Source organism: Pollachius pollachius (assembly GCF_949987615.1).
Source record: "Pollachius pollachius genome assembly, chromosome: 19".
Taxonomy (NCBI): Eukaryota; Metazoa; Chordata; class Actinopteri; order Gadiformes; family Gadidae; genus Pollachius; species Pollachius pollachius.
Genome location: NC_136952.1, coordinates 1126754 through 1154558, shown reverse-complemented (window position 1 = coordinate 1154558; position 27805 = coordinate 1126754). Strand labels below are relative to the sequence as shown.

At 51.5% G+C, this 27805-nt stretch overlaps 3 protein-coding genes and 1 pseudogene across 8 annotated transcripts in view; all 4 read right to left on the bottom strand.

Annotated features, from left to right (window-relative positions):
• Positions 1–4678, bottom strand: part of spata20 (spermatogenesis associated 20) — a 36151-nt gene extending 31473 nt beyond the window's left edge. Inside the window, exons 1-6 of one of the 2 annotated variants that reach the window (XM_079757017.1) lie at positions 4324–4678; positions 3346–3465; positions 3189–3253; positions 1953–2107; positions 1274–1417; positions 365–566 (exon numbers count right to left, since the gene is read on the bottom strand). In XM_079757017.1, the coding sequence (XP_079613143.1) occupies positions 365–566; positions 1274–1417; positions 1953–2107; positions 3189–3253; positions 3346–3465; positions 4324–4550 (913 nt within the window). In that variant the 5' untranslated portion in view covers positions 4551–4678. The remainder of the gene's footprint in view (positions 1–364; positions 567–1273; positions 1418–1952; positions 2108–3188; positions 3254–3345; positions 3466–4323) is intronic. The other variant, XM_079757018.1, reaches the window with a different exon arrangement.
• Positions 4679–4804: 126 nt separating this feature from the next.
• Positions 4805–8255, bottom strand: LOC307090392 (PI-PLC X domain-containing protein 1-like). Of its 4 annotated transcripts, XM_079757020.1 has the most exons (7): positions 8185–8255; positions 7958–8110; positions 7440–7564; positions 6994–7125; positions 6217–6387; positions 5593–5776; positions 4805–5225 (listed from the first exon to the last, which is right to left on the bottom strand). In XM_079757020.1, exons 2-7 carry the CDS (start codon positions 8076–8078, stop codon positions 4978–4980), a joined length of 981 nt encoding a protein of 326 aa, XP_079613146.1. In that variant the 5' UTR covers positions 8079–8110; positions 8185–8255; the 3' UTR covers positions 4805–4977. The 4 variants fall into 4 exon arrangements, with proteins under 4 accessions (XP_079613146.1, XP_079613145.1, XP_079613147.1 ...); XM_079757019.1 differs by lacking the exon at positions 8185–8255 and having other exon boundaries at positions 7958–8178; XM_079757021.1 differs by lacking the exon at positions 8185–8255 and having other exon boundaries at positions 6217–6372; positions 7958–8178.
• Positions 8234–11936, bottom strand: LOC307090188 (pepsin A-like; annotated as a pseudogene). Its single transcript has 5 exons — positions 11911–11936; positions 11721–11836; positions 11080–11220; positions 10740–10838; positions 8234–8350 (listed from the first exon to the last, which is right to left on the bottom strand). The product of its transcript is annotated as a pepsin A-like (transcript).
• A 951-nt stretch (positions 11937–12887) lies between these two features.
• pkd1b (polycystic kidney disease 1b) overlaps positions 12888–27805 on the bottom strand; it is a gene marked incomplete at its 3' end in the record, with an annotated part of 41052 nt that continues 26134 nt past the window's right edge. Inside the window, exons 28-44 of the mRNA XM_079756761.1 lie at positions 27358–27568; positions 26170–26293; positions 24659–24808; positions 24070–24433; positions 23444–23588; positions 22805–22983; positions 22119–22321; positions 21429–21626; positions 20908–21062; positions 20326–20532; positions 19505–19676; positions 17717–17899; positions 17203–17307; positions 15688–15822; positions 14301–14503; positions 13909–14014; positions 12888–13811 (exon numbers count right to left, since the gene is read on the bottom strand). Coding sequence (XP_079612887.1) covers positions 12888–13811; positions 13909–14014; positions 14301–14503; positions 15688–15822; positions 17203–17307; positions 17717–17899; positions 19505–19676; positions 20326–20532; positions 20908–21062; positions 21429–21626; positions 22119–22321; positions 22805–22983; positions 23444–23588; positions 24070–24433; positions 24659–24808; positions 26170–26293; positions 27358–27568 — 3764 coding nt within the window. The remainder of the gene's footprint in view (positions 13812–13908; positions 14015–14300; positions 14504–15687; positions 15823–17202; positions 17308–17716; positions 17900–19504; positions 19677–20325; positions 20533–20907; positions 21063–21428; positions 21627–22118; positions 22322–22804; positions 22984–23443; positions 23589–24069; positions 24434–24658; positions 24809–26169; positions 26294–27357; positions 27569–27805) is intronic.

Below are 27805 nucleotides of genomic sequence, written 5' to 3'. Positions count from 1 at the left end.
AAAGAAAAAAGAAAGAAAGATTTTTTTTGTTCTTTTGCATTTACAAAAGAACAAAAGATTGCAAGATAGAACCAATAAACGGAAGAACAAATTAACCATAGACCCAATTAAGAAAATAAAGACGGAACCAATTTTCAAACCAATTAACAAAAGAACAACTTAACAAAACAATGAAAGAACGAAAGACAGAACAAATTAACGAAAGAGCGAGAGAACGAAAGCAAAACTAATTAACAATTTGCCTTCAGCCCAAAACACTTTAAGGTAAATTTTCCAGTGCGTCTGTGGCGTGTGCGTATGTGTGTGTGTCTGTGTGTGTGCGTGTAGGTGCGTGTGTGTGTGTGTGTCTGTGCATGCGCCCCACCTGGGGTGGGGAACTTGGGGGCGTCTCTGAAGCCCCCGTACTCCTCCTCATAGGAGTGGGCCAGCTGCTGGAAGCAGCGATTGGCTACGTCGGGGGCCGGGGGCGGGGCCTCTCCGGGGGGGGCAGCGATGGCGGTGCCCTTCCTCAGAGCCTCCATGACGCGCTCGCCACTGGACTCCAGCGTGGGCCGGTTGGTCTGCCACTGGAGGACAACACATGGAAGGCTGGACAATTATATCCAACTTCATTTGTGTAGCCCTTAATCACAGGCACAGCCTCAAAGGGCTTAACAGGCTGTGTGTTTAGGAACCCCCCGACCCTATCCCCCCAGAGGGCTAGAAACATCCTTTATTAGCAATGTCTCTCCTTCATAGTGGGGGATCCCTCCTTCATAGTGGGGGATCCCTCCTTCATAGTGGGGGATCCCTCCTTCATAGTGGGGGATCCCTCCTTCAGAGTGGGGGATCCCTCCTTCAGAGTGGGGGATCCCTCCTTCAGAGTGGGGGATCCCTCCTTCAGGGATGATCAGGAGTGCAATGGGGGCCATAATTGACATAAATACATACATACATACATACATACATATTAAAATCAGTCATTGGGTGCTGGCTGGTTAACCTTCAAATAAAGGAGGAACAATTACACTTAATTTAAAAAAAAAGCGTTTGGTTTTTCAAAGTTTTCTATGTTTACTGTGGCGTTAAACATCAGATCTATTTTTTTTAAATAGTTCTGATATTCTATTTTTTTTGCTTGTGGTCATTTGCAGAACTAGAATTTGTTGATTGATCAAATAATTAAAGTTAAAAACTAACCAATTGCAACAAAAGCACTGTTTTGGACACCTTCAGACAACACCAAACACGTTCATGCAGCAAGAATCAGCTGAGCACTCGGCAGTCACCTGACCTGCTCCATGATTCTTGTGAGGACCGTTTTGAGTCCCGGTCTCCTTCCGGCGTCTCTGGGAGGGAAGTACGTGCCCCCGATGAAAGGTCGAAGGTCAGGGGTCAGCCACACACTCATGGGCCATCCACCTCCTCCACTCGTAGCCTGGAGAGAAGACACACGGTGAGATACCGTAGGAGTTAAAGGGGCCTATCTTACCTACAGGTGTGAGTGTGATCAGACGTTACAACCCGTTTTAAAAATCTGCCTTTTCCTGTCTTTTAGTGTGACATCACAAGTGGGCGTGTCCACCTAGATGACCGCTGGAAAGATCAGTCTACCAGCCTGCCCATTGGACTGTAGCAAATGTTGCTTATCTATCAATCATACATCTAGGTGGACACTCCCACCTGTGATGTCACTAAAACACAGGAAAAGGCATATTTTCAAACGGCTTGTAACGGCTGAACCTGGTGGCATAATAGGGGCCCTTTAAGTGTACTGTGTGTGTGTGTGTGTGTGTGTGTGTGTGTGTGTGTGTGTGTGTGTGTGTGTGTGTGTGTGTGTGTGTGTGTGTGTGTGTGTGTGTGTGTGTGTGTGTGTGTGTGTGTCTTGATTCTCAGCATCCCTACCAAGCGCCTTGAGATTAAAAGCGTGTCTGAGGCCGACTGACTGAATAAATAAATCCAGACGTCCTCACCTGCACGAACGTCATGTACACCTTGTCCACGTCGGGCCTCTCCTCCCGGTCCACTTTGATGCAGACAAAGTTCTCACTGAGCAGCCGTCCAATCTCCTCGTCCTCAAACGACTCGCGCTCCATCACATGGCACCAGTGACAGGTTGAGTATCCCACTGAAGGCAGAGCACAGGACGGACAACACGTTAACACGCACACGTGTTTACATCGTCATGCATGTATAACATAGAGGAAAGGACAATGTGATCAAGCACTACCACACCCCTTTAAATTATAGTTTATATCAGGGGTCGGCAACCCTAGGCACGCGTGCCACCACTGGCACGGGGCAGCATAATCATTGGCACACTTAAAAAAAAAATTAAAAAAATATATATTTTTTTTTTCTTTTATTATTATTATTAAAAAAAATCACAGCACAACGCGGCAGCATAATCATTACTACCGATTTTTTTTCATTTTATTCTGTTTTGGGCATTTCCTCCCAGTGCAAATATGTTTAAATTAGTTACAGAAAGCAGTGTTCTGAAATGGGATCAATTAATAGTTTTTAAACCTATGTTGTGAGTAATAGAGAAGAAAATATTTAAAATATTGTTGCAATTGGCCGGTATGCATCGCCTTCACATGGTTTTGCAAAGCTGTACATGTCGTAAAGATATTGATGTGGATGGTTCCAACATTCTCATATATTCTCGTTTTTTACATTTCTCAAAGTGCAAATATGTTTTTGAATGAGTTTCTGAAAATGGTGTTTCAAGATGGGACATATGTAATTATAATTTGTAAGCCCATGTTGCAATTATAACAACCAAAAAAACATTTAAAATGTTGATGCATGATTGGATGATGGACTATATGGAAATAGTACAATTCCAGGTCTTCTGGAAATGTTTTTGGTCGCTGTGTCATAATTCAGATTAATTCTTAATATATTGTTGCTTAAGGCACACTCATTAACGAGTAAATGTCAAACTGGCACTGCAAGTTGAAAAGGTTGCTGACCCCTGGTTTATAATATATATATATTGTTTGTAGTTGAGTGGGTTGACCGGTCATTGGAAGGTTGCTAGTTCGAACCCAGGCTCTCATTTGGCTGAGTGTCAAGGAGTCCCTGAGCGAGATACCTCACCCTCACTGCTCCATGCAGACAGGCTTGCTCGGTTGACTCTCGGCGTGTATGAACCGTCCGATAAAAGCGTCCTTCCCTGAATGTATAATATAAATGTAGTTTACCTGACAGGAAGATGGGTTTGTCTTCCTGTTTCGCCCGGTCGAAGGCCTCCTGTCCCCAAGCGTACCTTAGACGAAGACAAGAACAGGGTTTGAGCGACAATAATCTCTTGACACCGTGAACAAAGTGTCCTGAACAACGTGGGTTCCAACCCCTCACCAGTCCACGGGGTTGTGGGCGTGCTGCAGGAGGTAGGGCGACTTCTCCTCGGAGAGCCGGTTGGTGTGTTTTGGCGGGGTGGCGGGAGGCGGAGGAGTCCCAGACGCCATCCTTACACTGCTGGACACAAAACCACAACAACGATCCTGTTAACTATCTTATAGTTAGTGTTATAGCAATACATACAGCTTATACAAGGAGATATTTATTCATGTGGAATAAAATGCAATCAACACAGTAGCCTACAAATAGAAAAAAATCATCACATTTACATTTAGGGCATTTAGCAGACGTTTTTACCCAAAGTGAACTACAATAAGTACATTTGTGAGTAGAAAGAGAAACAACAATACATCTCTGTCGGGACAGCAACGTCATCTAAAAATACAGGATGCTGAAGCTTGACTAGATATAACCTTGCTCCTCATAAATCCTCATGGATACCAGCCTCCTCTCCTGCGCTGCACTTCACAACATCAGCAGCCAGGCAGTTAGCCACGGGGGGTCGACCCTCCCGGAACACTGCCATCCAACACACCCCTTCCCCTCCACATGATCACAACGCCTCGTGGACAGAGAGCCTCATGGACAGAGAGCCTCATGGACAGACAGCCTCCTGGACAGACAGCCTCATGGCCAGAGAGCCTCCTGGACAGACAGCCTCCTGGACAGAGAGCCTCCTGGACAGACAGCCTCCTGGACAGAGAGCCTCCTGGACAGACAGCCTCATGGCCAGAGAGCCTCCTGGCAAGACCGCCCCCTGCTCTACTTCCTCGGCTCTCCAGTTTCACAACATTAGCATCCGGGCTAACAGTTAGCCACGAGACACGCAGCCCTGCACAACCCTTTCACCTTCACGTAATCACAAGGCGATAAGCGGCGATACCAGGTGTCTCTCACAGGGGTGGAGGACCACGGTTTGAATCCCGATGTCAGAAGACCACGTTGTGGTAAAGGGAGACCCGCAGGAGTCTTTACCTGCAGCCGAAGCGGGCGGCCGACTGTGGCTCCGGGAGCAGGGTTCTGTCCCGTCCCGCTGGGTTCTGGAGGTGGAAGTGGTGTTGCTGGTGGTGCGTGTGTCCGAACCCCCTGACTTGTCTCTCTGGGGTCTGCTGCTGCACAGCGTCTGCTCCCAGAACGGCTCTGCTCAGCAGGCGGGCTAAGCTACTCTGTGACACCGACCGGCCCCGGGCCAGTCTTAACATCCTACCGGGACACCTGCTGTAAACCGGGTGTAAGCTGCCAAAGTCTGCTTACTCACTCTGAGGAGGACTCCCTGTGTCACCGTGACACGGGACTAACATGTCCCGGGTGGGGGCATGTCCCACCGTACATGCAGTTCAATGATTCCGCCACACGATGGCACTGTGACCAGAGCAGTGTGTGTGTGTGTGTGTGTGTGTGTTTTTGCGTGTAGGCAGTTCATGATGAATGAATAAACAATGAGCTTGCAAAGATATTCACACATGCATATATCGCTTTTAAAAAATGTACGCATACATTTCACGTTACATTTCCCCAGTATACATCTTTCACACTTAATCTGCTTGTACAGGCCTATTAAAATAATTCATAATAATATTTAATAAGTGTTATCTTATCTAATAAAAAAAAACACAAGTAGGCTACGTCTCATTTGTTCTGAAGGGCTGGCATTTTGCCGTTGAGTTGAACGACTGTGGAGACAAAGTCGAGAAGATTCACGAAGTCTGACGCGATGATGTTGATGTGGTCGTTGGAGGGCCCTGGATGCTGCCTGTTCACCCAGTCCAGCAGAGAGGGGAGCCCCTCTAGAGTCACGCTCCGAAGGGTCTTGGACAGGTACTTCAGCGCCCCCAACCCGTCCGGCAGGGTCAGGTTCAGACCGCACACGAAGAAGTCTGACGAACACAGAGAGAGAGGCCTTCAGAGAGGAACAGAGCTCGAGACACGATGCTTTGATGATGACAAAGGCAAACACTGGAATAATCGGAGATCCTTGACAGCTAAAGCGAACAATATTAGTGCTGTGTAACATAATTACATATTTCGCATAATTATTTGTGAAATATTTTGTACAACAGACAGTTTTATACAACAAGTGTACAATTTCAGACCATGAGAACAATAACCACTGCCATATCCAGTGTGTCAAAATGGAAATGGTCAAAGTCAATGTCTGGTTGGACAACACAGGTGAAACTGACTCAAATCGTGAGCACAACAGCAGCAGCATGAATGGAAGCCCCCGTTCATAAGATAACGTACAGTTTATAGGAGTTTCAGTCCTGAGCTTCTCGTCCAGAACGGTCACCACCTCGGAGGGGACTATCGTGTTTCCGTAGAAGTAGGGGATTCTCCTCCACATCTGCAGGTTGTTGTTCGCTCGATGGTCATAGGAGACAAGGATGTGTCGACCCGAATCCCAGCAGAACCTCAGCGTAGGCTGGTCCTGTTGGTGGGAAGATATGCTGTACGTCCTGCACTTAATGTACACACTTATTGTATGTTGTACGTCCTGGCACTTAATGTACACACTTAAAAACAGTACTTAGCGTTGTGTAGAATCTTATCCTAGCTATCGTTGTTGTATATGGGAATGGGTTGACCTAGTTATTGTTCGTGCTTGGTACACTTGGCTCTATGAACAGCCTTGCTTTACCGACAGCGATAAATTGTTGTTTCTCTTCCTTCTGACAAATGTACTTATTGTAAGTCGCTTTGGGTAAAAGCGTTCTAAATGCCCTTAATGTGAATGTAACCCAAAGTATACATGCAAAGTGAAACATCTTAATATAATATGGTATTTAATCCCTTCCGCTGTGTGACCCCCACTAAAAAAAGTATTTCCTAGCATTCCTAACAGTACATTTCCCACGCCTTGATGTTTACCGCCACAAGCACGAGTTTGGCTCCAAACAATTGTGCGATGAAGTGGATGAGGTGCTGGTGGTGTGGGTCCTCCATCCCCCTGAAGTGGGACAGCGCCAGCACCAGGACCTCGGTGGGGTGAGCCGCGGCCCAGTCGCTGACGGTGCTGAGGACGGTCTGAACAAAGACGCTCTGGGTTCGTGTCACACGGGCCACACAGCGGTTAAATGTTCTTATTCTGAGGTATTTCATCAGAGTTGGAATCACAAACTTAATTATTGATACGCAAACTTTTTCACTCATTTCAGTGTGGAAAAATCCCCCGACTCTGTTTCATTTCTATTTCATCATCAGTCCGGGAACATCACAGGCTTTAAAGACATTATAATGAAGGAAACATCTCCTTTTTTTTTGCTATTTTTTTGTCTTGTTACAAGAGCTTGATTATATTATACACTTATTTAGCAAAAACCGTGATGGATGGAACCAGAAAGTAATAGCTTTCACAGATGAACAGATCGATGCCATTCAGTTTTCTTTTATGTTTAGAATCTCTAACTTCCTAACAAACAGTCCCACTGATGCGTGACCCAATAGAATTAACGATGGGATCTGATCCATGTTGAACCTCACAGACAGCAGGCACCCAAACTATCCCCAAACAAATCACAAACCAGATCAACCCTTCCTTCTGATCTCTGTCCCGCCCCGCCCCATTGGGCCCCATTCAGCCAATCAGACACCTTGGCTTTCGGCCACTCGGGTAAGCAGACAACCGCACCCCAGAGTGAGCCTCACCTCCACGTCGCTGTGGGTGTACAGGCCGTGGTAGAAGAAGGTGCGGGTGGGGTCAGGGTCGTCGGGTTTCCGTGCCACCCTCATGTCGAAGAACCGAATCCCCGCGTCCAGCTGTTGACAAATGTTCAACTCCTGTGTCGCGAACGCACATCGGTCAGTAAGATGTAGGAGTCTTTGTTGTATTGCTTACATACTGGGTGGAATGACTCAACAGTTATGTTTGTGTATTAAACTCAGTAACACTGAACAGAAAGGGCAGCTGCCTGCGACTGTTTCCTACTTTACATGAGTCATCCTATCTGGAGGATATTATACACTACTTTATTACATCTGAAGAACAAAGCCGGTTTTAGTTCTCTACAAAGAAAGGGAGGGGGGGAGCTATGCAGGGTCTAGGTTACAGCCCTGTTCTACATCGAGTGGACCATCGTAGACGTTGCTCTGACCTGAGTGGTGGCCCATTTGTGTATCAAAGCACGCACGCAGTGCAGCTTGCTCAGGGGTATCAGCGATTCCGGATCCACAACGTCGGATTCCATGTCCAGGTCATAACCCATGGTGTCATGGCTGCCTGTGAGCACACAACGCACATCCGTCATGCGCACACGCTCGCTGTCGTTGCAGTTCACTGAGGCTGGAACACTTGTAACTCATGTGTGATAAGTAGGCTAATTAAATGTATTCATTAGGCAATTAAATTAAATTAAATTCGATTTGTATAGCCCTTAATCACAGGTCCAGTCTCAGGGCTCAGGCCATATATATATGACCCCTCCCCCGCCAACCTCAGCCCCAAAGAGAATCAAAAAAAACTCCCTTAATTAGCAAGGAGGAACTCTTGAGAAGGAACGCAGAATGGGGATCCCTCCTTCGAGTGAGTATTCTGTATGTCTGTGTTGCCTCTATTAGCCGACCAGGCTAGCTGGATGACAACACACACATGGTCCCCAGTGCTGCAGCCTACCTGGGATAGCCAGATTCCACAGGGAAACACGTTGCAGTCTGGACGGCAGTTTGGACATCCAATCAAGGTTGTCGTTGCCTTCCGTTGTCCCGCCCCCCGGGGGTCCCGACTCAGTCATCATAACGGGATTCGGTGTCAATTATAATTCACATCCTTAATGAGAATGAATAAAAACGTTAACAGTTGCAGGTTGAACTGTGCGTGCGACAGGAGGTGGACTGACCCACCTTCAGAGCCTTGTCAATGCCAGCCGTTCAGGTATGTGCTGAAGAATGTTCACAGCAGCGCTGGCTTTGTCTGACCAGAGATTCTGTGGCAGGTGGAAACTTGTTCCAGGTACACTGCCATTGAAACACCTCTGTCATCAAAATACCAGTTTGGAAACTTGATAGCCTGCTTCACAAACAAAACAGGATTATAAATAGCAATAGAATTAAGTAATTCCAAAGCATGTCAACCTTTCTGAACTTCCACTTCCACGTAATATTTGTCCTTATACATATTCATACTTTGCCTCAGAAGTCAATATTTGTTTTAGTGACATCACAAGTGGGCATGTCCATCTGGTTGTATGATGGATAGATCAGCACAATTTGCTACAGTCCACTGGGTAGGCTGGTAGACTGATCTATCCAGCATGCATCTAGGTGGACACGCCCACTTATGTCACTAAGGCACAGGCAGAGTTTCAAAAGAAAAGGCATGGCAGTGGAGCACCCTTTGTTATGTTCATTTGCTGCAACTTCCACAATAAACCGGATTTCAAACCCCACCAGCATGCGTCCTTGAGAGGGAGGGAGATGGAGGGAGAGGGAGACAGGGAGGGAGGGAGAGGGAGAGGGGGAGAGAGAGGGAGGGAGGGAGAGGGAGAGGGGGAGAGAGAGGGAGACGGGGAGGGAGGGAGAGGGAGAGGGAGACAGGGAGGGAGGGAGAGGGAGAGGGGGAGAGAGAGGGAGGGAGGGAGAGGGAGAGGGGGAGAGAGAGGGAGGGAGAGGGGGAGAGGGAGGGAGGGAGAGGGAGAGGGAGGGAGGGAGGGAGGGAGAGGGAGAGGGAGAGGGAGAGGGGGAGAGAGAGGGAGACGGGGAGGGAGGGAGAGGGAGAGGGGGAGAGAGAGGGAGGGAGGGAGAGGGAGAGGGGGAGAGAGAGGGAGGGAGGGAGGGAGGGAAAGGGAGGGGGGGAGGGAGAGGGAGAGGGGGAGAGAGAGGGAGGGAGGGAGAGGGAGGGAGGGAGAGGGAGAGGGGGAGAGAGAGGGAGAGGGGGGGCGGGAGAGGGGAGGGGGAGAGAGAGGGAGACTGGGAGGGAGGGAGAGGGAGAGGGGGGGAGGGAGAGGGGGAGAGAGAGGGAGACAGGGAGGGAGGGAGAGGGAGGGGGGGAGGGAGACAGGGAGGGAGGGAGAGGGAGAGGGGGAGAGAGAGGGAGGGAGGGAGAGGGAGAGGGGGAGAGAGAGGGAGACGGGGAGGGAGGGAGAGGGAGAGGGCAAGAGGGAGAGGGAGAGGGGAGAGGGAGGGAGGGAGAGGGAGAGGGGGAGAGAGAGGGAGAGGGGGGGCGGGAGAGGGAGAGGGGGAGAGAGAGGGAGACTGGGAGGGAGGGAGAGGGGGAGAGAGAGGGAGACAGGGAGGGAGGGAGAGGGAGGGGGGGAGGGAGAGGGAGACAGGGAGGGAGGGAGAGGGAGAGGGGGAGAGAGAGGGAGACAGGGAGGGAGGGAGAGGGAGAGGGGGGGAGGGAGAGGGGGAGAGAGAGGGAGACAGGGAGGGGGGGAGGGAGAGGGAGGGAGAGAGAGAGGGAGACAGGGAGGGAGGGAGAGGGAGAGGGGGGGAGGGAGAGGGAGAGGGGGAGAGAGAGGGAGGGAGAGGGGGAGAGAGAGGGAGACATGGAGGGAGGGAGGGAGAGGGGGGGAGGGAGAGGGGGAGAGAGAGGGAGGGAGAGGGAGAGGGGGGGAGGGAGAGGGGGAGAGAGAGGGAGGGAGAGGGAGAGGGAGAGAGAGAGACACCAGTTGGAGAGGGACTGTCGAGCTGGGCGGTTTTCTTATTTAAGAGATGAGTGCTTCATCTTCCTGTCAGGATTCTGGGTTTGTGTTTCATGTGTTGGACTTTTATTTTGGTTTTTCAGTGGTATCTCCTGGGCTTGAACTTCCTGTGTATGTTTGTGGTCTTCAGTTGCTTTGTGTTTATGTTTACTGTCGGTATTAGCCCTTGTGTATTTCCTGGTTTGTGTTGTGTGATTCACTTCCCGTTCTTTGTTGTCCTATCCATGTGCTTCAGTTTGGTTTCCCTTGTTTTGTGGTTCTGTGTCTCCGCCCCTCAACTGTGTCCCACCTACTAACCTCGTCATTACCTTGTTCCCTGCCCACCTGAGTCTAGTTATTAGTTTGAGGTTGATTGTTGTCTTGTCCAATGTTCTACCTTGTTCCCTGCCCACCTGTGTCTTGGTAGTCATGTGTATTTAAGTCCTTGCCTTGGTCCAGTTCTTTGCTCGATCATTGTTTCTGCTGTCGCGTGCACCTTGTGCCTCGTGTTTCATGTATCCAGGGGTTTGTGTGAGTAAAACCTGTCGTTTGGGAAATAATCTTTGCGTTGTGCATTTTGGGTCCTCAACCTTAGCAGCAGGCGTGACACTTCCGCGTGTGGACAATGTCGCTTCCCAAATTAAATCAGTTTCCGCAGAAATATTCAAGGAAAAGTTGGACCATTTACTTCATTGGTCTGGTGTTGGGCACACACACAAAGACACCCACGTACACACACACACACACACACACACCAACATACACACACACAGTTACCTGGCGGACGTAGGCGGAGGAGGGGAGGCTGAACTTGTGGCCGTTGATGTGGAGGACCACAGCGGGCATCTGCTGGATGTCGTTGCAGTCGACGATGAACTGGAACACAGGGAGAGGAGGGAGGAACAGCATCAGGGCTGTTTAAGAGGTGACGATGGGGGTTAGGTCGAGGGCTAGGGTTAGGGTTAGGGTTGGGTGGACAACTAAAACCATATGCCTGTCTGTGTTTTGCTCTAACAACATTTTGTTGTTATCCTGTCACAATGACAAAAATAAGCTGAACTGAACTGAACAATGGGGGTCCCTCCCGCTCCGGCCACATGGGCGCCCCGTCACTCACGTCTCTGCCGCTGCTGGTGGCTCCCACAGCGCTGTTGATGGAGGTGATGTCGCTCTGGGGCCCAATGATCAGAGAGGTGCCGTGTCCACGAAGGCCTGGCAGCCGCCGACGCAGGCCACCGCCTGGCCGTTGACGGAGACGCTGGAGGGACGGGGAGACGGGTCAGACGGCTGTGAGACAGGTCAGACGGCTGTGAGACGGGTCAGACGGCAGGCAGCAGTGCAGGGCCCAGCAGGCAGGCGGTGTTACGAACTGGAGGGTTTCAGTTGGACGGTGTCGTCATGATACGAAGAGGTTCACATGCTGTGGTGCCTGGTTTTATATTAGTACATATATTAGTGACCAAGAAACCATACGCCTTTGAGGATAAGTCAGAATCTTTTTTATTGATGTTTTATTCTAGATACCATTCTTAAAAAGTAAATTTACCTCAATGTAATGACCTTCAGATAGACAGTTTAGAGTGCTATTGTTAACCCACAAGTATATCGTGATATTTATGGATATTTAGTAAAATTCTCCATCCCTAACCACAGCCATGCAGCGTCTTTGAGTAAGAGAGCTTCAACATAATTTCAATGGAACCTATCCGATTGTACTGCTACCGCTAGCGGTGTCTGTGACACTGCTGCCGTGCTCACCTGTGCAAGGTGATCTGCCAGTAGAGCTCGCTGGACAGGGGGATCCAGTTGATGGAGCCGGAGTGAAGTTAGGGTCCACACCCCCGAAGGTCACCCCGCTGCCCTGGGCGGAGTTCCTGTACGCAGAGTGCACGGAATCACAGATGAAGGGCGTGGGACAGAACAGAACATGAATGAAGGAACCTTATACGTTGTCCAGTCGATGGCCGTTGTCATGCCACAAGACCCTTGTCAAACACTGTGCAATGTGTAGCTTCCCTTACACCTTTTTAACCAGTGGCCTCTCAAAGAGCTTCACAATATCGCCTAACATTCACCCATTCACCCACCGACGGTGGAATCGACCACGCAGGGCGACAGCCAGCTGGTCAGCAGTGAGGGTGAGGCGTCTCGCTCAGGGACACCTCAGCAACAATGTGCGTGCTTAAACTTGGGAGATCTTGATAGAACAAAAGGAAGGACAGAACGATACAGAAGGGAACAGATTTTCATCATTGGTATAGCCACCATAACGGCTGCACTACAGGATCTCAGTGTTTCATTCCACATGTCCGTCAAGTGTAAAATCCACCCTTTCAGTTAATCTGTGCTGTTCCAGTTTGTAACTAAATGCTTTGGAAATAATTTCACTAGAAACAACAACTAGAACGTTGCAGACTGACACTAAGTGTTTTGTACAGTTTGGTTACTGGATTTGGTTACTCATGCATTCAGCAGGAAAGGTAATTGGGTGCTGCCGTTTTAAAGTCAGGAGTTTTGGGGGAATTCTTGAATAAACATAACTTCTATCCAATCGGTAAACGTATCACAAATCAACTTATTAAGTCACTGGATTCCTGACATGCAGTTTAGTACTAAAATGTCTTCCTTCACCGCTGGTCTGCAGTGTTTCTTCTATTCATCAAAATGATTTACACGAGAACATGAGGTCACATATCTTTATTTTATACTAATATATATCTCTTTTACAAACAAATATGTATGCGTTCACAAGTATTACAGCAAATAGCGCTACAACATCGGTATGGTACAAAACCTTATAGGACCAAAGAGGTCGACATCAGCGGAAACCTCGTCAACTAGACTTCTAATTCTAATTACAGTACAGCGTTCTCCCGTTAGTAACACTAACGAGGTCGTTTCTCATTGGCTCTCCCTCCGGTCTGTCTATGGGCTCTCTGCTCCGTCGGCGCTCCAGGCCTTCCTCTTGACGGGGGCTCCGTCGCCGGCCGACCCCCTGGAGGTCTCCTCGCTCCTGGGTTGGCCGGGCGCCGGGGGGCCCCCACCGCACCAGGGGCCGCACGCCCCGGTCCCGTCCGGGGCCCCGGGGGCCGCGTTGGCCCACTGCGAGCTCCCCGAGTGCCAGGCCCTCCTCCTGGGGAGGGAATCCACACCGGGTGGAGGGCCCTGGAGGGAGGCTCCCAGGTAGGCCCCTGGGCCCTGGATGTAGGCCCCCCCCTGGAGGAAGGCCCCTGGGCCCTGGATGTAGGCCCTCCCCTGGATGTAGGCACTGGGGCCCCCGGCCCCTGAGGGGGGCACCTCGGCGGGGAGGTGAGACAGCGGGGGCCCGGCCGAGCGGGACTCGGAGGCGGAGCTCCGCAGGCGGGGGAGGGGCGACGCCTGGAGGGGGGAGGAGTCGAAGGAGGCGCAGGTCGGCAGGGAGGCCCGGGGCCGGCGGGGGTTCAGCACGCTCGCCCTCCTGCATCTGGGGGCCCCGCCTCCTGCCGTCTCGTTAGCTCCGCCTCCATCCCCTCCTTCCTCCTCTTCCTCGGTGTCCTCCGTCCTCCCCTCCCTCCTCCTCCTCTCCCTGGCCCGGCCCTGCGCCTCCCCCAGGCTGAGCTCCAGGCCGTGCACCTCCTCCGTGACGCGGTTCACGCGCTCGAACGCGGCCAGCAGGGCGTCCACGCCGGGCAGGAGGCGGGCCCCCGGGGCGGGGCCGGGGCCCGGCGACGCCCGCGAGTCCTCGGAGCGCACTGATAGGGTGGAGGGGGAGGAGGGGGGGGAGGAGGGGGAGTCGACCCTGGAGGAGAGCCGGGAGGAGAGCCTGGAGGGAGGGGGCCCCATGCCTTCAAACTTCACCCTGTGCCGGAACTGGGGAGAAGGTCAGAGGTCAGCCGGGGTTAGATATGGCGAGCCCTACCGTTACCGTGGCAGCCTCAGAATGCGCTCTCACACGGTGACCTCTGACCTCTCTGGCCTTGGTGAGGCCGGTCCACAGCTTGAGCCTCTTGATGAAGAACTCCAACATGTCGGGGTCCTGGGGTACGGGACGCTGCGTCTCCGCCTTCACTGTCCTGAGGAACCCAGCAGACGTCCCATTGGAGGATTTATTACCTGTAGTACCTGTAGTTACTGTAACTGTATCAGTGTGCACCTGTTGTTACTGTAACTGTCACTGTGTACCTGTAGTTACTGTAGCTGTCACTGTGTACCTGTAGTTACTGTAACCTTAGTTACTGTACCTGTAGTTACTGTAACTGTAGTTACTGTAACTGTAGTTACTGTAACTGTCACTGTGTATCTGTAGTTACTGTAACTGTAGTTACTGTAACTGTAGTTACTGTAACTGTCACTGTGTACCTGTAGCTGTGGACCAGCAGAGCTCCACTCAGCCGGGCCAGCAGCCAGAGGCCGGCCCCCGTCAGCAGGAGGGCGTAGAGGGGCCCCAGGGCCGGATGGGCCCTGCTCAGCCGGCGGAGGACCAGCCGGCCCCGCAGGAGGGACAGGGCGGAGACCCCCGCCGCACTCAGGGAGCTGAAGCCCTCCGTGGAGGAGGAGAAGACCTGGGGGAGAGGAGAGGAGGAGGAGGAGGAGGAGGAGGAGAGGAGAGGAGAGGAGGAGGAGCAGGAGGAGGAGGAGGCAGAGGAGCAGATGAGACTAGAAACAATAGATAAGTGATGACTCAAACGAACTGATAAGAGCCCTGGTAATGGGGTTGTTACTCTTCACAGATTTCTCAATACACATAATTAAAACAGATTAGATATTGTATTCACAATATACTGTAATTAGAGACGTTGGAACCCACAGTGATCAAAGTACGCTGATCAAACGGAGGCCTTTAATTGTCTGATCAAATGAGAGGAAGACGCTTGTGTTTGAAGAGACGAAGTCTAGAGTAGGCCAAGTGGGGTAACGAGATAACGGCTGATCAATCGCTTCTCATTTCCCAGCCGCCTGAGAACATCAGCTACATACCGTAGCTCAGTTGTGTGTGCGTTTGTGCGTTTCAGCGTGCTTGTGTGGGTACCAGAGCATGTGTGAGTGCGTGTATGTACCAGAGTGTGTGTGTTTGTGTACCAGAGTGTGTGTGTTTGTGTATGTCTTTGTGTACCTGAGGGTGTGTACATGTGTGTCCCAGAGCGTGTGTATGCGTTTGCGCACATGTGTGTGTGAGAGTGTGTGTGTGTGTGTGACCCAGGGCGTCCATGTGTGTGTGTGAGTGTGACCCAGAGCGTGCGTGTGTGTGTGTGTGTGTGACCCAGGGCGTCCGTGTGTGTGTGTGTGTGAGTGTGACCCAGAGCGTGCGTGTGTGTGTGACCCAGAGCGTCTGTGTGTGTGTGTGTGTGTGTGACCCAGGGCGTCCGTGTGTGTGTGTGTGTGTGAGTGAGACCCAGAGCGTGCGTGTGTGTGTGACCCAGAGCGTCTGTGTGTGTGTGTGTGTGTGACCCAGGGCGTCCGTGTGTGTGTGTGTGTGTGACCCAGGGCGTCCGTGTGTGTGTGTGTGTGTGACCCAGAGCGTGTGTGTGTGTGTGTGACCCAGAGCGTGCGTGTGTGTGTGTGTGTGACCCAGAGCGTGTGTGTGTGTGTGTGTGAGTGTGACCCAGAGCGTGCGTGTGTGTGTGTGTGTGTGTGTGACCCAGAACGTGCGTGTGTGTGTGTGTGTGACCCAGAGCGTGCGTGTGTGTGTGAGTGTGACCCAGAGCGTGTGTGTGTGTGTGTGTGTGTGTGTGTGTGTGCCCCTCACCACGTGGCCGCTGTGCGCCCCCAGCATCAGGAGGACCAGCATCAGGAGGACTGCAGCACCCAGCTCCCTCCACGCCAACACCAGCACCCTGCGGAGCAGCACCCACCGGCACCCCCACGCCACGGTCCCCAGCAGCTAGGACACACCGGCTCACCAGGTCTCTACCGGTTCTACCCAGCGGTACCGGTTCACCAGGTCTCTACCGGTTCTACCCAGCGGTACCAGTTCACCAGGTCTCTACCGGTTCTACCCAGCGGTACCAGTTCACCAGGTCTCTACCGGTTCTACCCAGCGGTACCGGCTCGTCAGGTCTCTACCGGTTCTACCCAGCGGTACCAGTTCACCAGGCCTCTACTGGTTCTACCCAGCGGTACCAGTTCACCAGGTCTCTACTGGTTCTACCCAGCGGTACCAGTTCACCAGGTCTCTACTGGTTCTACACAGCGGTACCAGTTCACCAGGCCTCTACCGGTTCTACCCAGCGGTACCAGTTCACCAGGTCTCTACTGGTTCTACCCAGCGGTACCAGTTCACCAGGTCTCTACTGGTTCTACCCAGCGGTACCAGTTCACCAGGTCTCTACTGGTTCTACACAGCGGTACCAGTTCACCAGGTCTCTACTGGTTCTACACAGCGGTACCAGTTCACCAGGCCTCTACTGGTTCTACACAGCGGTACCAGTTCACCAGGTCTCTACCGGTTCTACACAGCGGTACCAGTTCACCAGGTCTCTACTGGTTCTACACAGCGGTACCAGTTAAACTCTACTGGTTCTACACAGCGGTACCAGTTAAACTCTACTGGTTCTACACAGCGGTACCAGTTAAACTCTACTGGTTCTACACAGCGGTACCAGTTAAACTCTACTGGTTCTACACAGTGGTACCAGTTAAACTTTCTGTTTACTGTCCAGTCTGTCAGCAGGCACTGATCGGGAGCCGCTCACAGTGAGTTTAGATTGCTAATTAAGGAGTCGTTAGGGCTGAGGCGTCTTACTCAGGGATGCCTACAGATAGAGTTTGGACCCGGGAGCTGAACCCGCTATCGTTGATACCTGATCGACTCGACTGTGCCCCCCCACATTTTGGAGAAACAGAAAGCAACCATAAAACAAAATAGCCCAAAATAAGAATATTATGCATTTAAATATAATTGTTAAAGTAAAAGGTAAAACAGATGAAACAAAATCGTCAATAAAGGGATACTTTAAGAGGAAGTTACATGAGTCTTAAGTGTTAAGTGGTTAAGTGGATTAAAGTGGATTTCCCGATAACTCCTATAGCCTGAGACTGTGAGCCTAAGGGGTCAGGCCTTGAGGTAAAGGGACCCAGAGGGACAGAGACAGAGAGGGACAGAGACAGAGAAGGGAAAGAGACAGAGAGGGACAGAGACAGAGAGGGACAGAGACAGAGAGGGACAGAGACAGAGAGGGACAGAACGGTGATACCTTCAGCAGCACCAGAGCCAGGAGGACAGCAGGGGACAGAGACAGAGAGGGACAGAGCATGGTGATACCTTCAGCAGCACCAGTGTGAGCAGGACAGCAGCCAGCTGGGACGCCCGGGCAGCCAGAAGAGCAACACTGTGGAAGTCCACGAAGGTGTCCGCCGCCGACCGGAGCTAGGAGATGTAGCATAGCGTAGCATTAGCATATAGCATAGCATATAAGTTGACACGATAGCACTGGACACCGATCAAAGCAGCCCCTCGTCCTGTCGTTGTTATGTACAGTGTCTGGAAGTGAAGTTGTAAATCCAAACAGTTTTATCAGAATCTGGCAAGGTTGTGTCACATATCTGGAATAAGAAAGACTGAATGTTGCGTAGTGTGTAGGCAGGGCAAGGCAACTTTATTCATATAGCACTATTCATACACGAGGCAGACTCAAAGTGCTTCACATAGAAACATTGACATACAATCAAATGAAATAATAGATAAATAAAAGAAAACATAGGCAGAGTAAAAAAATAAATAGAAAATAAAGGCAAAGTAAAAAAAAGAATGTAATGCAATGTATTAGTGTGTCTACCTGCTGGACACAGCAGGAGGCCTGGGACTGGCATTGCAGCTGCAGTATCGCTGTTGCCATGGACAACGCGGCCAGGCAGAGCTGGAGCCAATGGCCGCCCTGCCGGATGTACTGAGCTCGCTCAGTAGCCATGGCGTGCAACTCCCCGACCAGCGGGAGGAGGGCCGAGGAGAGGAGGAGAACCTGGAGGAGTTGGGGGTTGTTAAGAGTTACAAAATAAACACTAATTAATCAAATTCAGCCACAGTCAAACCAACAAACAAGGGTTATTCATTGTTTTGTGATTGGTGCAAATGAGTGATGTCACTGCCATATTTGTATTGAAAGTGACGTCAACTGCAACCAGAGGCGGCCAATCAAAAACCGCAATCGTTTTGTTTCACCAGAGATTTTGTCGTCCCTGATATTTGATTAAATCGTTTTATTTTTTCAAGCCTGATGTTTTTTGTTTTTTTTAAATGACTTAGACCTGCACTTAAATTACCGGGGTAATATTTTTCTACTGCAACTATAAACCGTTAATGCTCATCCAAGAGTCAATCCACTCTGGGCCTTTCTCTCTATAAATCGTTTTCTTCTGGTCGGATGTCCCCCCAGACGTCAGTCGTCACTGATTGGGAACATTGAGAAAGTGTGTCCTTAAGTTCAGCTCTAGATATAAACACATCCACACAGCAGGCTCCTCTCAGACGGAGACTGGTTGGGTCTGACCGTCAGGGTGTGATTGGCTGGGTCTGTTCATCAGGGTGTGACTGGATGGATCTGTACCGTCAGGGTGTGATTGGTTGGGTCTGTACCGTCAGGGTGTGATTGGCTGGGTCTGTACCGTCAGGGTGTGATTGGCTGGGTCTGTTCATCAGGGTGTGACTGGTTGGGTCTGTACCGTCAGGGTGTGATTGGCTGGGTCTGTTCGTCAGGGTGTGATTGGCTGGGTATGTTCATCAGGGTGTGATTGGTTGGGTCTGTACCGTCAGTGTGTGATTGGCTGGGTATGTTTGTCAGGGTGTGATTGGCTGGGTATGTTCGTCAGGGTGTGATTGGTTGGGTCTGTACCGTCAGTGTGTGATTGGTTGGATCTGTTCATCAGGTTGTGATTGGTTGGATCTGTACCGTCAGGGTTTGATTGGTTGGATCTGTACCGTCAGTGTCAGGCTGTAATTGGTTGGGTCTCTGCCCTCAGGATTTGATTGGTTGTGTCTGTATCGTCAGTGTGTGATTGGTTGGGTCTGTACATTCAGGATCTGATTGGTCTATACAGTCACACTGTGATTGGTCTGTAACGTCAGGCTGTGATTGGTCTGTAACGTCAGGCTGTGATTGGTCTGTAACGTCAGGCTGTGATTGGTTGGTCTGTACCGTCAGGCTGTGATTGGTCTGTACCGTCAGGCTGTGATTGGTTGGTCTGTACCGTCAGGCTGTGATTGGTTGGTCTGTAACGTCAGGCTGTGATTGGTCTTTACCGTCAAGCTGTGATTGGTCTGTAACGTCAGGCTGTGATTGGTCTGTAACGTCAGGCTGTGATTGGTCTGTACCGTCAGGCTGTGATTGGTTGGTCTGTACCGTCAGGCTGTGATTGGTCTGTAACGTCAGGCTGTGATTGGTTGGTCTGTACCATCAGGCTGTGATTGGTCTGTACCGTCAGGCTGTGATTGGTCTGTACCGTCAGGCTGTGATTGGTTGGTCTGTACCGTCAGGCTGTGATTGGTCTGTACGGTCAGGCTGTGATTGGTCTGTACCGTCAGGCTGTGATTGGTTGGTCTGTACCGTCAGGCTGTGATTGGTCTGTACCGTCAGGGCCAGCTGCAGGTGGGGGCCAGGGTCCGGGGGGACGAGGAGAGGGTGGACGGACAGGGAGGGGGCGACCCTCTGCGGAGGAGACCACCTGAACTGCAGGCTCACACACAGCAGCAGGCCCGTCTCCAGGTGGGCCAGGGCGAAGTCCACCGAGAGCAGGCTGAACCTGGAGGGGGGGGCACGTCGCTGGGTCACGTTTGGTTTGGGACGCCCCCCAGCAGAGACACAGAGGGGATGGGGCAACGCCAAACCAGGGGCAAGAGAGGAAGACATGCAAACAACAGCGGTGGCTGTCCGACGGAAGTTAAATCATTTGTAGTTCTGCTCGGCAAATTTTTCAAATTGAATGTAAAAGACCCCTTTAGTCCAAATAACCCCAAAATAGATATCTAAAAGAACAATTATTTTCATCATCTTTAGCAAAGGATTCCAACAACACAGACACAGAACCAAACCCCAAGCTCAGGACTAAACCCTAACCCAACACTGAAACTATTTGTGCATGGCATGGTATCACATGACACGACATCACATGACATAACATCACGTGACATGCCATCACATGACATAACACGGCATCGCATGACACGTCCTCACATGACATAACATCACGTGACATGTCATCACATGACATAACACGGCATCACATGACACGACATCACATGACACAACATCACGTGACATGGCATCACATGACACAACATCACATGACATAACACGGCATCACATGACACGACATCACATGACATAACACGGCATCACATGACATAACACGGCATCACATGACACAACACGGCCTCAGGTGACCCCCTTACTGTGCTGTGGCCCCGCCTGCCTCAGACAGCTCCCCCAGCAGGCGTCGCGTGGCCCCGCTGCCGTTGCCCAGGGCGACCACCTGGGCGGCGCCTCCGAGGTGGGGCGTGATCCGTAACCGTGGCAACCCCACCAGCCTCAGGGGCCCTGGGTTCGGGTGGAGGATGGGCGTCAGGACGCGGTCCATCCACCGCCACGCCTCCGGACAGCTGGGGGGAGGGGGTTAATCATTCTTGAATTCTTATTCATTATTAACCAAACTTCTAGTTTTGAAGGAATAACATTATAAAGAACGACCGTGTGTTGTACTGCACATTGGCAACAGGTTGGTGTGTGTGTGTGTGCATGTGAGTGTGTGTGTGAATATGTGAGTGTGTGTGTATTTGTGTGAATATGTGTGTGTGTGAATAAATATGCGTGTGTGTGTGTGTTTATTTGTGTGAGCACGTGTGTTTGTGTGTGTATATCTAATCATAAACTGTTATTTCATTGACTTTGGGAGAAAGTTAACAATGACGTGCGTGTTGGGACTGTGTGTGTGTGCGCATGTTAAGAGTGTGTGTGTGTGCGCGTGTGTGCCTTGCCATGTGAGTGAGGTGAGGTTGGGGCCACCCGTGGGTGCTGTGTTCAGGGCCTGCTGGGTGCTGGAGCGCAGCATCCGGCCCACTCCGTCCTCAGGGCTGCTCTGGTAGTTCACCAGTAGGACCAGTAGCAGGAACAACAGCTGACCCACACAGTGCTGGGAGAGGGGGGGGAGAGAGAGAGAGAGAGAGAGAGAGAGAGAGAGAGAGAGAGAGACAGACAGACAGACAGACAGACAGACAGACAGACAGACAGACAGAGGGAGAGAGGGAGAGAGACAGAAAGAGAGAGATCAGTAGTGTTCTCAATCTCCCTTCTCCAGGCTGTGCTGACACACAACAACCTCATTAAGGAACACACCTGTTTGCATACGATCACACCACAAGTACGACTAGATCTGAACCTTCAACGCTACATCTCAGTTCATACTGATTGATTGAAGCAGTTCAGTTCATCTCAAGCCCCAGTCCAGCGTGAGCTCCTCTCCTCCACTGACCCTGTGTCTGCTCCTCTCTCGCTGTACCTTCATGAGGGAGCGCAGCGCCCGGACCTTCTGCGCCTCCTGCCTGGCCTGCAGGAGGCCGTATCCCCCCGGCGGGCGCACTGTGGCCCCAGGCTCCACCTCGGGCCTCCGGACCACGGCCTCCCGGGACAGCAGGTCCTCTACCTCCGGGTCCACGGGCCGCCACAGCACGGTGCAGAGCAGGGCCTGGACGCACACCTGGACGCACACACACACACACACAGCATCGTGAAGAACCAGGGCTGAACACACACCTACACACATACACACACAGAGCACCGTGAAGAACCACACACACACACACACACACACACAGCATCGTGAAGAACCAGGGCTGAACACACAACTACACACACACAAACACACACACACACACACACACACACACACACACACACACACACACACACACACAGAGCACCGTGAAGAACCAGGCCCACACCCACACACACACACACACACACACACGACCCAGGTTTAGTCAAATGGAGAACCGGAGTATGATGGATGGCTGATGGTTGGATGAATAGAGAGATCGATGGAAAGACGGCGGTGGGACGAGTGGATGATGGACGGATCGCCGTCTGTACAGATCTATGAGTGGATGGATGACCGGACCGCCGCACGGATCTCGCTCTGCAGCAGCGGGCCGGGTTACCAGAGGCTCAGCATCAGAGCGGCGGCGGGCACCTTGAGCGGCTCCAACAGCAGGGCGGAGCTCAGGAAGGCCGCCAGGACGGAGGCCAGCCAGGGGAGCAGCACGGCGCGGGGGAAGGCACGGCCGTAGAGCGCCACACAGCCCAGGCAGGCCGCCAGCGCCGCCGCCACCAGGGGGTAGATGACACGCAGAGCCCAGCAGGGCAGCAGCCAGCCGGCCGGACCACGGGCCACGCCTACAGGAGTCGGGAGGGGAGGAGAGGATGAGAGGGCGAGGATTTATTCTCCCATCTAGGCTGCGGCACCGATCTGCTCATCGTCAGGGCTGGCGGGGCTGTAACAGCGCCCAAACGGTGTCATTCTGATCGGTACAGTACGGGATGGATTCTGGGGGATCTGAAGTAGCGTAAAGTCAGCCCCCGCCGGCATCTTGGTGCATCATCCCTGCTTGGTTACTCTCGGCTATTGTTATATTGTCCTTTTGGAACGGTGGAAAAATGCACCAAGGTGGCAGCTCAGAGTTTGCCTGACATCACATCAAGCCCTTTCATTATTTTGTTATCATGTACATTAGAATATGGAAATGATTACAGCGGTATCAATACAGAAATGTATTGATCTGATCAAAATACTCAGGCTGGATTAAACACGATGCTGAGCTTGGAGGATACGTCGACAAAGAGCGAGAGGGAGCACATGTCGGGGTGGGGGGGACTCACCTATGCGCGTGGCCGACGGGGAGCGATCGGGGGAGGGGCTTGGGAGGGAGGTGCTGGCCACAGAGAGCAGGGTGAGGGCGGAGGGGGGGCGGCACCGGGAGGCTGGGGTCCAGGGCCCCCCCTGACCTTTGCCCTCTGACCCCCAGCCGTCAGACCAGGAGCTGCAGGAGCTGCTCTGGCTGAACGTGGACGGGAAATAAGACGACAATAAAATACAACGGAAAACAATTCATCATTAAATATTAACAAAATAAATGATTATTACTATTATTGAATTTTTAGATTATATCCTATATATATATACATTATATTTTATGGATCCATGATTTTCTGACTGGCCTGGTAACAGTAGTTTATATAGAAAATATAAAACAACATTTCTCCAGGCATTTGTCTCCGTGTGATTCCTCTCATCTCCTAATGGAACGGGAGAACATCTTCCTCGAGTTCCTCCCTCACAGCGGGAAGTCTCTCCGTCTCCCTCTGAAGAGGAGCGTCTCATGAAGGAGGGGAGGGGGGGGAGGGGGAGGAGGAGGTGGAGGAGGAGGAGGAGGAGGAGGAGGAGGAGGAGGAGGAGGAGGAGGAAGTGGAGGAGGAGGTGGAGGAGGTGGAGAAGCGTTGGGAGTATCTGCTACCTACGTGTTTGTGAAGGAGGAGGAGGGGGGAGGGGGGGAGAAGCGGCCGCTGTCGGAGGTGGAGGAGGTGGAGGAGGTGGAGGAGGTGGAGGAGGTGATCTTCACGTCCTCCGGGTCCTCGGAGTGGATGGATCTGAGGAGGTTCTCCTCTGACGACAACAACAACAACACAACGTTGTTGAGTGAACGTGTGTCGACAGCCGGGGGGAATCGGTGCACGTTACCAGATCTATGAATTAAATATCGTATGGTTTTCGCCTGCGTGCAAATCATCTGTATGTACTCCCAGCTGACTACCTAGCTCGGTGTGTGTGTGTGCGTGTGTGTGTATGTGTGTGTGTGTGTCTGTGTGTGTGTGTCTGTCTGTGTGTGCGTGTGTGTCTGTGTGTCTGTGCGTCTGTTTGTGTGTGTGTGTGTCTGTGTGTGTGTGTGTCTGTGCGTGCGTGTATTGTATTGCGTCTCCTCCCACAGTGTGTTGCCCTGCATCTGGTTTCTGTAATCTGGTTGATATTGGAGTCCAGGGAGCCCAGACACTAATCAGGGCAGAGCTCCATCCTGACTGCCTCGACTGACGCATTCAAACCACCGAGGAACAACAACAGGAACTCGCCAACAGCCCCCGGGACTCACCAGACTGCGTCAGGAAGCTGTTGGTGAGGGAGGGGTACTGAGCCAGCGCTTTGGGGCGCGGTCGCCCAGCAGGGGACGGAGGGCCGACGGGGGCGGGGCCGGCCGGCGCCAGGCGGGGCAGCGTCAGGCCCTTCTTCCTCCTCAGCGGCCGCGTCGGGCCCCCGCAGGACGGAGACGGGCCGAGGGGCTCGGAGGTCGAGGTCGCGGGGCAGGGGTCGAAGGTCGTGTCCGAGGGGGAGCCGGAGAGGGTGAGCTCGGCGAGGCTGTCGCAGGAGGGCCAGCCCCCCAGGGCCCCTGCCTGGGTGAGGCCCGCCGCCTCCCAGAACGCCAGGATGCCGGAGTCTAACGCCTTACTGCCTAAGAGCTGGACCACGGGGGGGGGTCAGCGGGAGGCAGGGGAGCAGAGGATGTGTGTGCGCCTGTGTTTGTGCGTGTGCATGTGTATTTTAGTGTGTGTGTGTGTGTGTGTGTGCGCTTGTGTGTGTTTAAGTGTGCGTGCATTGGTGTGATTGTATATCTGTGGATATGCGTGCTCGCGTGCGCGCGTGCGTGCATATGTGTGTGTGTGTGTGTGTGTGTGTGCACTCACAGATGACGGGCTGCTGTCTCGTCTGAGGGTGTGGGAGGTGTCCGGCAGAGACAGGAAGGACGGGCCGGAGAGAGCTGATTGGCCGAGGAAGACGTCCATCTCCACTGAGTGACAGACCGGAGACGAAGGAGCAGACGGGTCGAGTGTTACCTGGAAACACACGCACACACACACACACACACACACACACACACACAAAGACAAACACACACACACACACACAAAGACAAACACACACACACAAAGACAAACACACACACACAAAGACAAACACGCACACACAAACAAAGACAAACACACACGCACACACACACACACACAAAGACAAACACACACACAAAGACACACACACACACACAAAGACAAACACGCACACAGACACACAAAGACAAACACACACACACAAAGACAAACACACACAAAGACAAACACACACACACAAAGACAAACACACACACACAAAGACAAACACACACACACAAAGACAAACACACACACACGCACACACACACACACACAAACACACACACACACAAAGAAACACACACACAAAGACAAAACAAACACACACACACGGCCAAACACACACACACATACACACACACACACACGAAGACAAACACACACACAGAGAAAAACACACGCACAAAGACAAACAAACACACAAAGAAAAACAGACATACAGACACAAACACACACAAAGACAAACACACACACACACAAAGACAAACACACACACACACACAAAGAAAAAAACAGACACAAGTGCGCAGACAAACACACGCATGCTTGTTGACAAACGGAAAACTCGAATTACTTTAATTTCAACTTGATTAAATCCGTTTCACTTCCTCCCTCAGCCTTATCTTCTCCTAATATTAGCCTGTAATCAAGATGTCCCCGTATCAACGGCCAAACATCCACCACTTATTCAGCAAATCGTCTTGGCTTCAGCGACGCATACGAACCCAAGCGCAGCGTCAGCGGTCAACGAGGATCAGTGTGAGGGGACTAGAGGACTGATCCCGCGTTAGGGTTAGTCTGTTCCCATCATCCCTCCTAATATCAGCATAACGAGCCCCAATCAGCAGCACTATTGATGTAATCGTCTGTGTGTGTATTTGAGTGTGTGTGCGTGTGCGTGTGTGTGTGTGTGTGCGTGTGTGTGTGCGTGTGTGTGTGCGTTTACATATGTGTTCGCATTTAAGTTTGTGTGTTTGAGTGTGAGTGTGTGTGTGATTGTATGTCTGTGGATGCGTGTATTAGATTGTGTGTAAGTTTGTGTCTGTGGATATGCACTTGTGTGTGTGTGTGTGTGTGTGTGTGTGTGTGTGTGTGCCTGTTTGTATGTGTGTGTGTGTGGGCATGCCATGTAGTATATGCGTGTGTTGCATGTGAAATTATGCTTGTATCTCAGTGTCTGCATGTATGCTTGTGTGTGTGTGCTGTGCATGTGCATGTGTGTGCGTGTGTTATGCGTCCGTGCATGCGTTGCGTGTGTGCCTGTGCACCTGGCCGCGTGTCTTCCGGAACAGCCAACAGAGACCACACTGGAGAGGAAACACCAGCAGGCTCAGGGTCATCCCCACGGCAACCGTCTCCCCACTGAGCATCATGTCCGCCGACACCGGCCCCCTGAAACCCCCCCCACCCCCAAACAATCAACACGGTGGGCAACACTAAAACAACTCATGTACTATTAACGTGTATTAAAGAAACCATCAGATAACTATGTCCCACATATGATGTAAGCAATAAACCACAATCATGTGCATTGATTCAGTGCATTATTGTCCAATAGCAGGGCAACCCGGGGCGGTTAACTCCATTAGTATGGGCTACTTTGTTGGTTTTTACCGATAACCATCAGACACAATTGGATTATGCTCTTCTGCAGGGCTTTGAGCAAATTGTTTTTGCGCTGTTGAGGATACGTCTGGTCGATGGTTGCATCTGACCGTTGTCTTGAGAGGATTCGTAGCGCACTGATTCGGAACCCGTTGTTAAAAAAAAAAATGCATCCCCTTGCAACATTATTGACAGATATTAATATTTATGTTTAATACGTATTATATTATATTTAGGGCATCTCACAACCATTCATACACACATTCACACACAGCGACATCCAGCTTGTCTGGAGCAGTCAGGGCGAGGCGTCTCGCTCAGGGACACCTCGACACTCAGCTAGGAGGAGCTGGGAATTGAACCAGCAACCTTCAGGTTACCAGCCGACCCGCTGTGCCTCCTGAGCAACTGACGCCCTCATTTCCATAGCGGACTAGGGCTGAACGATTTGGGGAGATAATCGAATTGCGATTTTTATGAACAATATGTTGATTGCGATTTAATATGCAATTTTTATTTATTTATTAAGTTCCTTATGTTCGGTATTATTTGTTAAAAAAGCAATAAATCATGTTTTAGCATGACAACATTGGAAGCAGTCAACATATGGCTCTTTCCTTTAGGCCAGCCTGATGTGTGGAGATGAATTGATATAACGTCTTTATTTAACTATTGAATTGTAAAAGAAGAAGAAATATAAATCTTACTGATCTCCAGTCAGTAACGGTAACAAATCACCAAAAAAGTTTAAAAAAAAAATCCCGATTTGAATTCGATTAATCGTTGAGCCCTACTGCGGACCAATCAGGATCAAGGGTTCCCCAGTGCTGTGGTATGGAAACATGACCCACCTGTGTGTGGTGGAGCCCACGGCCCCGTGCCACACGGCCCCCAGGGCCATGTAGAGGTGCAGCAGCAGGGCCCCACAGGTCACCCTCTGGCCCCGGGTGAAGAGGCTGTGGGCGGGGCGCGTCCACAGCGACAGCCACAGGTGGCGCTCCACCGCCCCGTAGAGCAGCTGGGAGCGCAGAACACGCCGGAACCCGGAGAGATCCTCAGGACCTGAACACCAGCACGCAGCGAGAGTGAGTCATTCTCTCTCTCTCTCTCTCTCTCTCTCTCTCTCTCTCTCTCTCAGATGTAGTTACTAGTTAGTGCTAGATGTACTAACTAGTAAAACTGCTAGCTTGAGCTACAGTGGTAGTCACTGGTTAGTGCTAGATGTAGTCACTAGTTCCAGGGCTAGATGTAATAACCCAGGGGTCTCAAACTCGCGGCCCGTGGGCCAATTGAGGCCCG